Source organism: Sphaeramia orbicularis, chromosome 11 (assembly GCF_902148855.1).
Source record: "Sphaeramia orbicularis chromosome 11, fSphaOr1.1, whole genome shotgun sequence".
NCBI lineage: Eukaryota > Metazoa > Chordata > Actinopteri > Kurtiformes > Apogonidae > Sphaeramia > Sphaeramia orbicularis.
Window position 1 is genome coordinate 48215246 of NC_043967.1, and position 13131 is coordinate 48228376.

Here is a 13131-nt window from a genome sequence, read left to right on the forward strand (position 1 = left end):
AAAAACAGCCAAACAGTATTTTTTAGAATCTGGTGGTTTTCTACAAATGAAGGGATACTTCTTTTTGTTTCTTTCTTTATTCTTTGGTTCATTCACTTCTTTGCGACTATCGCTTTCCTTCATTGCTTCTATTTGTTCATTCCTTCCCTTCATTTACTCATTTGTTCCTTTCATTCATTGGGTCTTTCCTATTGTTCATTCTTTCTCCCCATTCCGTCTTTATTTTTTACTAGCGTGTTGACCTGTGGGGAACCACGGATCTTATCAATACCGATATCTAGGGACTGAAGTTAATAAATGTGTCGTTCCTGTTTTTAACTTAATTTCCTATCATGCAGTGTGGTATTGTACTTCCCGTCAACCGTCATGGTCATAGCAACGTGATTGAAAAGCTATTGTATTCCAAAATGACTAATATCTCCCAAAATATTGGTCCTATCACCTTGCCGAGATATTTAATGTGGAGATGGGACTATTCCTTAACTCTAGGTACCAAATCGGCCAGTTAAAAATGTGTCAATTTCTCAGAACTGTGCACACACACACACACACACACACACACAGACGCTCTGAGACCTTCTAGTATTATGATATAGATTGTTTTGTATGTACATTTTTATCCATATGTAAGTGGATTGTGTTTTGTTTTCACTGCAAAGAAAATGTGATTAATATGATTTTGTCGCTTTATTAATCAGAAATAACATTTGACAAATTCATTACAAAGATTTCTAAAGCAAATGTAGAAATATTATTTATTGCGTCTATGGAATTCTTGAGAACTTTGAGTATCAGATTTAAGGATTATCAATTTCAATGATAATTAAGGCCTTAATTTAGGACAATCAAATGTAGGACTTTGTATGACACACAAATGACCTGGATTCCTCTAGAAAATAGTGTTGTTGCATTAGAAGGGTTGTGCATGTGTAGCACAGTCCAATCATGTTAAGTCCAATGATTAAAAGACTGGGGGGGGTCCCCAGGTTCTAGACGTGGTAATTTTTATGCTGTTGTGTATTTGTGCATGCTGTACTGCATTTGTCCAGCAGTCACTGCCAAAGCATTCTGGCCATAGCAACATGACTGTAAGGCTACTGTATTCCAAAATTACTAATATCTCCCAAAAAATCGGACCTATCAATTTGCAGTTTTCGCTAGTCTGTTTCTTTAACAAAAATACATCAAGTATGCCAAACTGCAGTAGTCAGCTCTGTCTGGATTTTGTGTGAATCCCCAGACACATTAACACACATGCACACAGAAGCCACTTGGCTTTTATAATATAAATTATTACTTCAATATATTTATTTGCTTTATGAATTAAATCACCCAACAATGAATTCATAAAATATCAGCAATGATTGAATTATCTGTGACTGTTTTGCTGAAAAAAATACTGTTTAAATGTTCAGCGTGAATGCAGTTGTGTACTGCAACTGTATATTTCTATTAATTATGCAAACATTATACTGTTCTTGGTGCATTGTGCTTTGTAATAAAAGAAGTAAAATAACCTGCAGAAATGGGTTTGTTATATAAGCACATAAACTATAAGGAATATATGGATGTGGAGTATTAAAATGTGTAATGTATGATTCATGGATCATTATACAAAACATGTTACAGATTTTATTTTTTAAATGAAGTAAAACTCAAATGAGAAAAGGAATCAACACCCGCTGAATCACCTGGTGCTGAAACGTTTCATCGCAGAATTGAAAATGAAATGTTAAAGTGAAGGTTTTCTCTTTCCATTTCCTTTGCATTCAGTTTTCTCTGCTCCGACTGGGAAAGTGTTCATGAATGCAATACAATAAAGCAAAAGCAAACTAAATGACTGCTGTTATTGATCACGCTGCCGGTTCACTCAGCTGTTTGTTAGCAGAGACATAAAAATAATTTGCTATTGGTGGAGAAAGAGAGGGAAAGAAAAGCAGTCGATGCTGATATGATAAATTGTTTCAGCGCCGACAACACAATTAATGGATGTGTAACAGTCACAGTGCAAACGCTGCTGCTGCTGCTGCGATATATGCTCAAGTAAAAGACACGTCTACGGCAGAACAGAAGAGATAGGAGGTTAATGGATGATGACGTGGTCGTGGTGTGACATAATTGAATATAATCACAAAGGCTAAAGTCTCAGAGGTTAAAGCTGCAGGAGCCAAAACCAGGAGGAAAAAAACAGACTGTGAAAATGTCCGCCTTCTTTCTGCCACTCTCTGCTCTCAGTCCAAATCAAAAGACTAAATATAGATAACTGATGACCTGATAATGTTTCATGTCATTATGGAAAAGTGAAGACATTTTTCAAGGTGTCGAGACATGGAGTAGAGCAGTAGAATTATAAATTCAGCTGATAATCATCTATTAACTGTCTAAAAGTATTTATAATTAGACAAAAATCTGAGAATCGGGGGTAGATTTTCTAAAGCTAGAAGAGAAGTCTCCTGCCCTCTCCAAAAGAAAATTACATTACACATTTTGAGTGAAAATATTTCCGGATTTAACCAAGTGAAGATGATGAAAATTTACAAAAATGTCTTAATATTGTATGCATTTCCGTATCTTTATTGTATACAAGAGATCTTCCATTTCAACGGGATTTTCTTGAATGATCAAGTTCTCACATGAGGTTGATCAACAGAATGGAAATGCAAATAAAGCAGATTTAGCAAATAAATTAAGATGAGAAACCTTGAATTAAACCAAGAAAATGGCACTTTATTAAAGACACTAGGGACGGCATGTTAATTACATTTTGAAATAGAATAATCATGTTGAGTAACAAACCTGGACATACATAGCATCTATTTTGTTTTCTATTTTTCTTGGTATTAATGTTGATTATCTCTTTCCAATAAGACCTGTCAGTAGGTTGGATACATTAGGCAGCAAGTGAACATGTAGACCTTGAAGTTGATGTGTTGGAAACAGTAAAAATGGGCCAGAGCAGGGATCTGAGCAACTTTGACAAGGGAGAAACTGTGATGAAACCACTGGGTCAGAGCATCTCCATCTGTTGTTCATCCTCAATGTAAAATGGTTCGTACCTACCAAAAGTATCAAAAGAACAACCTCCTGATCTCAACCAATCCAGCATCTATTGGATCAGAACATTATTACCACCTGTCTAATATTGTGTAGTTTTCCCTTTATCCACAAAAACAGCTCTGACCTACGGCCTAGACTCCACCAGACCTCTGAAGGTGTGCTGTGGGATCTGGACCAAGATGTTAGCAGCAGATCCTTGAAATCCTGGAAATAGAAGTGGATCTCTTTGGATCAGATTTATTTGTCCAACACCTCCCACAGATGCTCAATTGTCCTGAGATAGTGATGACCTTTGTTAGTCCATTTTTGGTCAGTATTAACCACTGCAGACCAGGAACACCCAACAAGACCTTCAGTTGTGGAGATGCTCTGACCCAGTCATCACTGTTACAATATGGACCTGGTCAAAGTCACTCAGTTCCTTATGTTGCTCATTTTGCTGCTTCCAAAACATCAGCTTCAAAAATTAGACAGCCACTTGCTACTTAATATATCGTCACTGTCAGGTGGAAACCTTGTAAGTCCTTTTTTACCTTCGCCAGGAGGTATTGTGATCACTTTGCTTTGTGTTTGCTTGTTTGTTTGTTAGCAAGATAACTGAAAAAGTTATGGATGGATTTTCATGAAATTTTCAGGAACTGTTGATACTGGCATAAGGAAGAAATGATTAAATTTTGCCGGTGATTGGGGGGGGGGCACAGATCTGTCTTGGCGGAAGTCTGCGCTCCCCGAGTGCTTTTCTTGTTTTTTTTTGTCATGAAATGATTCTATTGGTCAGTCCTCACATTGGCCTGACAGTTTCAGAAATATTTAACCAATGAAAAGCGTTGAAAATGGCTTGTGACTACATCCCTTAACTCCAATAATTTATTTAGAATATACATCGTTTATCCACTTTCTTGAAAAATAACGGTTTTGGACATAAGAGTTTTCCACCAAACGGCAACGATATCCAACCCAATGAAAGGTTCCATTGGAATGAAATAACCAGTATTAACACTTCTCTTGTCAGTGACCAGAATGTTATGGCTTATCGGTCTATATGTCCTCTGCCCAAAATAAAGGTTAGTTGTCTCATAAAAAAAGTAAGTCGCCTATGCTTACTGTTACGGCTGAGTGATTAAATGATAATGCAGGCACACCCCTAACGGAAACAGTGATGAAGAACCACTATATATGAAGACCTGCAGAGAGAAACATTAGACAAACTGTGGAAGTGTTTGAGGACGAAACTCAAGCCGTCTTCAGGTTTTGGGAAGAAAAAACCTGAATCTTCTAATAAAATGCATTTGATTTAATATTGAAGGCATCAGCTAATCAAATTCAACTATTTTAATGACCCACTAGTGTGTTATTTGGCCATGATTGAAATAAATGACACCGGGATATTTCACACACTGCATCTCTGTCACTCGTCATTACTCTTTCATACGACCAGGTCCTGGGCTATAACAGGCTGCTATTTAGATAATGGTTTGCAGCGTGCATGGGGATTGAAATATCTGCTTCAGTCATGTGTGTATCACAGGTCGATGACACAGAACAGTGTATCCACCGAGGGTTTTTCCTTTAAACTGTCCTCGGTGGAGAAATGACTGCACACAACTCACTCGGCGAAGGAGGGGGGAAAAAAAAAGACATATTTGCAAAGGAGCCTGTAATACAATCTGCACGGTTATGGAGTCATTCTCAGCTTGAGTGCGTGCTGTGTAATTTTATCTGCAGTATTTCCTGAGGTGGCACATTCTGATGGCTGAAGCAGAGGACTTGTTAGGGGGAAGCAGTGTGATGAACAAGGCCGGGGGAATCCAAAGGAAGACGACTGATTGCGCCGCTGCGTCTTCGTGCATGGCCTCTTTAACCAAACACCTGCTTTCTCTAATGTTCCACAGCTCACCACGGCCCATAATCCCCTGAGACACTGCAAGCACTAAACTATTACATTCTGCAGGCCCCGACAAATGCAAATCGGTCAACTAAGCAGAGTTTTAATGATGGAATGCACTGACTCCGGCTTGTGTGTAACTGCCAATGATTCATTACAGGAGCTAAACTATACTAAATAACACCGTGTCTGTCAGGCTTCCTATAAAGCGCTAACCCCGAGCTATTTATGTTTTACGTTATAGCATCTGTGGCCGTGGCTGAATAAAGTGCATCTCCTTCTTTTTGCCCGAGGTTTTTTTTTTCTAATGACATACCTGCTGCGTGCCTAAGAGTAACTGCAGAGGTTTCAGGAAAGCCTCCTCTGTAAATCCCAGAGGGTTAGAGCAGCTGTTACTGGGTTTGGTCAGTATGACTAGATGGTTCAGACTGTTTTGAGTCACAGGACAAATATTGTACAGTCCACCACAGGGCTGGAGATGTGGACTAAAAAAAGAGTCTCAAATAAGGCTCACACAGGATCCGGAGCAACTATATCAGGGTATCTGCAGGTCTAACGAAGCCAGATTTATGACTTTAAGCCATAAAGACCCAAACATCCACCTTTGACCAAAACCATCTACTGATGTAACTGTTAAATACCTGTTGATCCATTAATCCTATCAATACATGTAAATAACTGGTGTAAAATGCAGTTTGTCATCTTTTCGTGGTCATCAGATATGATCCATTTAACATTCAGAGGCTCCGTAGTTACCATGGAAACACCATCATCTTCTACAACATTGATTCACCAGTAAAACCCATGGAGTTTGATCAATGACAGTGGATGGACATACTGGGTTTACGTTCAGTTAATGAGAGATTTGACTGAAAAAGACACTTTTTCTTCAGTTTTCTCTGTTTTGATATAATAACCTTTGAATTTACTCTGAGCTTTTATGAACATCTGCATGATCAGTGACTTAAACATAGGAAAATACATGATTTTACTCAAACTTAAGAGGATAATATTACAATAAATGGTGATAAAACACTTAAGAAAGGTTAAATATAGACAAAAATTAATTTGGGAACTGACATAAACGTAGCTCTGGGTCTTTATGGGTTAAAAGACATTTTTCCAGGTCATCTTTGGTCAAATTTAAGACCTTACATTCACATAAGTACCACTCCAACAGGCCTCATAGTTACTGCCTTGAACCGGTCTTAACCGTGGTTCAATCCAGCTAATGTTACATTTCCATTTGCCCATGACTAATGATTCTGCTACTGACATCCAAGCTGCTAAAGCTCATACCTGAACCCCCCCACCCATGAATGATCATTAGAGGCTCCACTCATTCCCATCTCTGTTAGAATGAAATGATCAAAACTAATTACACATTTGACAAAGCAAATATAGCAATACCATTTATTGTGTCTGTGGAATTTTTAAGACCATTTAGTGTTTCATATAAACATTGATTATCACATATAAGAATAATTAAAGCCTTAATCTAGGACAATTAGATTTTATGCCTTTTTTTAATCATTTTTTCATTTGCAAAAATACTTTACAACAGAGTAAAACAAAAAAACAAACAAACAAAAAAAAAAAACAACTAGGCACATTTGTATATCCTGTCTGCCAAATCCAAAACATGAAATTTAACAAACACATTCCACATAAGTTCTCTGTTTAGTTTAAAAAAAAAAAAAAAAAAAAAAACAACTCCTCTTAAAATAAGTCACATTTTAAGCCTTTTTTAATGATCCACAGACACCCACAAGTTGTTGAAATTTTAAGATCCAGATTTGGGGGGAATTAGAATGATCTACTTGCAGAAAAGGACCTCTAGTGTATGGTGATATTTTGGATTTAGTGACACAAGTTCAATATGAATATAACCCTAACACACTAATACTTATTTTTTGTTTTCTTAATGTTGGTTATACTTTTTACATTCATATTGTACATACATAAAACGCACAAATGATGACATATGGTGGATCATTTCAAACAATATATATTATACATTACTTCTATTTTTATGCGACCACAGTTCATTAACTTTTTCACATATACTGTTCAGTCAATATAACATTTTTTTTACATTATGCTACTTTATTTATGGTATCTATTTATTACACATTTTTGCTTCTATATCACCACTGTTGAGGTTTCTATGTTGTTGACATCATCGAATATGAGCCCAATGGTGCACTTGGTATAAATGTAAGAAGCACCACTGAGGCTGTACCTAACTATGGCCATGACAAGGAGATTTGGAGTTATTTAGCTAGATTTATATTTACTGTTTTGTTATCCTTACATTTGTTTGGATTTTCTTTCCTTCCTGTTTGTCTGTTAGATCAGTTGAGTTCTGTTTGTTTCTTTGCATTGGGTCAATTGGTTTACAGTTACTCTGTGTTGGCCTGAGGTCAGTTCTGTTTATTTGATGTTTTTTATGGGCTTTTGTAAATTGTTTAAATAAAAAACCTTTTTTCTAAAGTAGCTACTCCTGCGTGTATTGATGCCTTCCAGCTCAGTCCCTCAGAGTGACACAAAGCAGACTGTGTAAAACATACAAAATTAAAAAAAACCTCTACATGTTTTATATTCTTTATGCTAGTTTAAAGGTAAGGCATATGACATTTCTGGTCAAAACTGTTCAAACTTCACCTCCTCTCCAATCAAATAACGAGACGTAACAGCAGAGCGGCAACAATTAGGACTAAAATTGCAGTTTTTGTCCTCATTCCACAAAAGACAATATTCCTAATAAGCTGTTGAAATCTTAGGTGATATTTTTCAACCTTTTCCTCTTTATTGTATTCAGAAAAAGGCCTGTTTAAGAATATTATCATGTTCTACGTAACAGTGGGACATTAGTCTGCATATAAATGTAGTTACTGATGAGAAAAGCCCTGGGTTTCGCTGTGGCCTGAATGATAATTGAGAATACTGGAGAGAAATCAGGTCATTTATTTATTTTCTATAGTTGTACTTGGCAGCTCATGGACATTTTTATACACTTGGGGTAGTTTCATTATATGGTTTAACTTCAGTCTGTTTCAAACCTTTAGTATTATGTTTCTTGACACACTGTAGATTCCCCTTCCCTCCACCGGCCTCCAAAACCTTCAACATGTCCAATATTCAGTGTTTTGGTTTCATTCATCCACTTCCACTCCATTGAACACATCACACCCATCCTCCAACCCCTCCACCAGCTCCTAATACAGCACACCATCCCCCTGAAGATCCTGCTCATCCTCTACAAAGCCTTCAATTACCTTACCGACCTCCTCTGACTTCACTCCTCCCATCGCTGCCTCTGATCATCAAACACTAGCCCTCTGACCCCCATTACCAGGACAGGGGACTTTGTGACTGAAGCCTTGACCCTCTGGAACCCCCCACCTCAAATATCTACAACTCAGACTCACTACAATCATTTCAAATAAAACTCTAAACCCATTTTTTATATACCTCACTCTTACTGCCCCCAAAAATCTGCAATAACACCTAAAGTTTGTGCTTGTATTATGCTGCTTTCTGCATTTTATGGTTGCATTTCTTACATGAAGTGTGTGTAAGTAACACCATATAAATCCTATTATTACCCCGCCCCCCGAAAGGGAGGCAAGGGGTATTGTTTTAGGTTTGATTTGTTTGTTTCTTTGTTTGTTAACACTTGAGCAGCAAAACTGTTGGTTGACTTCATACCAAATTTGGTTTATAGATTGCCAGTGACCCAGAATAGATGTCATTACATTTTGGGCACAGTAGGTCAAAGTTTCGATTTTTATGAATTTTTAAAATCCTTTTTTTTCCCATTTATTTATAATGGGTGAAATTTCAAATGTCTGTCGCAGCAAAACTCTTGGATGAATTCATACCAAATTGGGTTTAAAGATTGCCAATGACCCAGAATAGATGTCATTACATTTTGGGAACAGTAGGTCCAAGTTACAATTTTTTATGAATTTTTTTATATCTTTTTTTTCATTTACTTATAATGGGCGAAATTTCAAATGCCTAGAAAGACATCAATTTTGTTTCAAGTTACTTCAAACTTGGCACATATATAGAGGCAATTGATATGCTTACATCAGCACACGCATAGACATTATGATAACATCAGCTGGATCGATGCCAAAATAAGCTACAATACGTGTGAGGGGCTGGGATTGTTGTGTCTGGCACCACTTGTTGTTATTATCATCGTTGTTAAAACATAAAAAATGAACCTGTGAATTTCATTGTGATTGATCCTTATGCAGAGATTCCCAAACTTAACCTCCTAAGACCCAAGACATGTCAGCAAAGTACAAGCTTTTTTTGTTTTTTATTAAATAAGTGCCTATATTGGAAACATCGTGATGCAACAGTTTTTTCAGATACAGTTTTTAAAATTTTTATGGAATGTCCTTTGTGGTGGACAGTTTTGTTTTTTTTTTCTTTTTTTTGTATAAAGTGGTGAAACTCTTGTCCACAAATGTGGACAGTGGGTCTTAGGAGGTTAATGGTTTGAACTAAGCAGAAGTTTGGTGTCTCCTTATGATGCAAACCTACTAAAAATGTCATGAATTACTATAAGCATCTACTTTTACTATAGCCTGACCAGCCATCTGGTTTTCTCAGCGTATTCAATATTGAGAAAACAGTCTGAAAATCAGGCGAAATGCTGTGAAATATGCACTATCTATTCTATACCGACCAGTCACAAATCTGGGGGGGTGGGTGTTTCACAATGCGTCATATGCACAGACCTCTTTTTGTTGCGAGTCGAAATCAGTTCCAAGTCCGCAAATCTCTTTACAACTGTTTTCGGTTGTTTACTTAATTCAAAAATAATGATTGAATTACAGATTACACCCCGTATTCTCAAGTTCCTCCGACAAAAGCAACAGTAATCACCTCCGTTTTATCTGTGATTGGTTTACTCAGCACCTGTTAGTCCCGCCTTCATATTTGGATTCAAGCCCTGTGATTCCAGACAGATTCTCACTGCGAAAGACGGATGGCTGGCCAGGCTACTTTTACTGACTCTCCTACTGTCAATGTCTACGAAAGTCTGTTTTTATGTTATTTTTTGTTTTCTCATCTTCTTACATCTGTTACATCATTTTAATCTTATTAGCTCTTCAATTTTGTTTAAGCCATGTTGCATTTTTATCTTGTTATGTTATTTTAGATCATGTCCATCTTCAATTCAGTTGGTTCAATTGTTTTCGTCTTATTTTATATAACTTTAATTTCGTTAACTATTTAACTTCTTCTTGTCCTGTTGCATGTTTTTACATCATTTTTATCTTGTTACGTCTCTTACATCATTTTAATCTTGTTAGCTCTTTTTTGTTTGTGTCTTGTTGCATTTTTTACATGGTTTTTATCTTGTTACCTCTTTTTACATCATGTTCATCTTAATGCCTCTTTTACGACTGAAGCCTTTCCTCTACATTTCACATGGCTTTCACAAACTCATTTTTCCACTGTTTTAATTAGCAAAATGAATCCCCATAGCATATTATGGCCATATATTCTCCTCTGCCATCTGACAACCCAATAAAAACAGCTCCGTGACATGCTGAGGTATTAAAATCTGATATCAAACAAGAAGAATAAGAAGTTCACTTAGTGCCATAAAAGCATTTAAGTTCAGTATCAACTACTATAACAGTCATGGATGAAAACATGCATAAATTTGCATTTTTTTGCTAATGTTTTGAAAATTCAGGCAAAACTGTGATGCATTTGGATGGAAACATGACTATTGAATCTGACATCTGTGCTAACATGCTAGTTGAACTGGAAAAGGTGGTTGGTTTATAAAACTATCTACCGTCTTTTGATGCCGTCATGCTGTGGCATGTTTTGCCAAAGCCCCGTCAACCAGTTACTAACTCGATCTGCGCTGTTACATCAGCAGATTACAGAATGCAGTTTAAGTGAGAAGACTGGATTTGGGTCTGAATTCTCTCTGTCTGAGGGATGTGTTTACTCCCAGTAGAGCTCATCGATTTCCAGCATCATCTCAGATCCATGCGCTCCTGTTTAGTGGAAGAACTCAGCTCATTACGATATTTTGGCAGCTTAAATGTCTGCTGGGGCTTTTTATGTCCATATGTCTGTTTTCATATTGACCAAAAATATTACACTTGGTCAGAAATAGTAAGAAACAAATACTTAAGTTACTGCACTTCAATAAAATCTCCAGGTATCTGTACTTTCTACTCTATATATTTACTTAATCTTTGTGCATTTTTAGTATTATTGTATATTTATATTCACTGGACACCTTCAGAATATTAAGACCATTTTCAACCTACTGTAAATCAATAGAACATTAACTCATTTGTGTCCATTGTTAGATATAACACAATGGGAATATATGTGTAGTTTACGCTTTCATGATTTAGCGCTCATTTTATTCTGCTGTAAAGCTGCAAAAGCCACGGTTCTTATTTCGTCTTAAACATGACAGAACAACAAAAGATGTAACAAGATACAAAAATATAAAAATGATGTAAAAGATGCAACAAAACACAATTGGCTGAAAAGATGTGATCAGATGAAAATGATACATAAGACCTAAAAAAGACAAATACAATGCAAGAGATGCAACAAAATGAAACCAATGTAAAAGGAAGGAAATGCAAAATGATGTATGAAACACAAGGCAAAAATAAAAGATGTAAGAAGACATATTTGGATTAGATTGTTTTTAGGCCGTGTTTAAACATCTGGTCAGGAACAACAGAGGAAAACTAGCCCTGTTGGATAAGTCTGGCTCAGTTACAGTCCAATATGTCAAACAGTTGGGGAAGTCGAAGAAATAAAGTGATACAATACAACAATTATGCAAAAAAGGTACCATGATGAAACTGAGAGTAAATGGAGGCTGGATTGTGGAGAAACGCTGTCATAATGACGTCCAAAACAAGAAAAGTTATTTTCATTTTATCTGAAGTTAAAATATAGAATAGTTTTAACATTACATCAGTATGATGTGAAGTTCCTGGTAACTCTGCACAGACACCCTGCAGAAATGTCCTACTTTTTTACTTTTATACTTTGAGGACATTTCAGACGCCTTACTTTTTCTTTCTTTTTTTCACAGCAAAGAGTCAGTACATCAACTGGAGTAAAGGTATGGACTTACTGTAGCTACACGTTTTATAGAAAACCGAGAAAAGAAACCAAAACCTGAAAAATGTATGCGTAATGACACCCTGCACTGTTTTCATTTGCAGATGAGCTATGAAAATACAAAGCTTTTACCAGAACGATATTAAAATGTAATCAGACACCAAACAAGTACAAAGGGACAGTTTAGGTCCTGAGCAGATGGACAGATCCTCAGGTCCAGAACATTATGGACAGACATACAGACTAAAGGTGTACCTCTTGGCGCTGGTGGACAGCTTGGCGGCGGTCTTGCTGGAGATCTTAGCCTCCTTTTTCTTAGGCTGGGTCTGGTCCCTCTGCTCGGCGCCGGGCTGCTCCGGAGGGGCCGCCTCCCTCTGCTCAGCATCCGAGCTTCCCCCGCTGGTGTTGGGACTGTCGTCCGGCCTCGGCTGCACCTCGCTGGACATGCTGACTCTGCCGGACGGATACGCATACTGTTACACACCTTGACTGCAACGCCCGTTATCTGTACACATCTTATCAGTAGCTGGTTGTATGTTTCTGTTTACACAATACAGTTTGAAGAGCGTCCCAGTCATCAACACTGCACCAACAAAGGAAACGCCAACCACCCACTGACGAAGAGCTGACTTTCACTAAGACTGTTTTTCTGATTAATGGATGAGTCATTTAAGCCCCAAGTAACAAAACGTCAAAGTCAGTTAGTAATTTAGCATCTGTCTCTTTGACAACTGAGTAAATACATCCCACTGATTTGGAGCCTGCATCACAAAGCAGGATTACAGAGGTTAGAGAGGTAACTTCTGGTTCAACCCTGGGTCTTCAGTATTACGTAGGTGGTCTACTTCTTATCTCCATGGATTAAAACATATAAAAGCACCACCTACTGACCAATCAATTCATGGACCTTGTGTGTGGATCAAAAAACACCTGGGGGAATAACTGCAGACAGTCAGGATGGTTATACACATCAACTAAACTCTGGTTTTATTCCACCTTAAAATGTAAATATGATCTTAGACACAGTGATTGCAGCACTATGCCTCAGACTT

General features: G+C 37.2%; 1 protein-coding gene across 1 annotated transcript in view; it reads right to left on the bottom strand.

The window, feature by feature from the left end:
• LOC115427856 (ubiquitin-conjugating enzyme E2 E2-like) overlaps positions 1–13131 on the bottom strand; it is a 111623-nt gene that overhangs the window by 86183 nt on the left and 12309 nt on the right. The window contains exon 2 of the mRNA XM_030146564.1: positions 12335–12532. Within this exon, the coding sequence (XP_030002424.1) occupies positions 12335–12525 (191 nt within the window). The 5' untranslated portion in view covers positions 12526–12532. The remainder of the gene's footprint in view (positions 1–12334; positions 12533–13131) is intronic.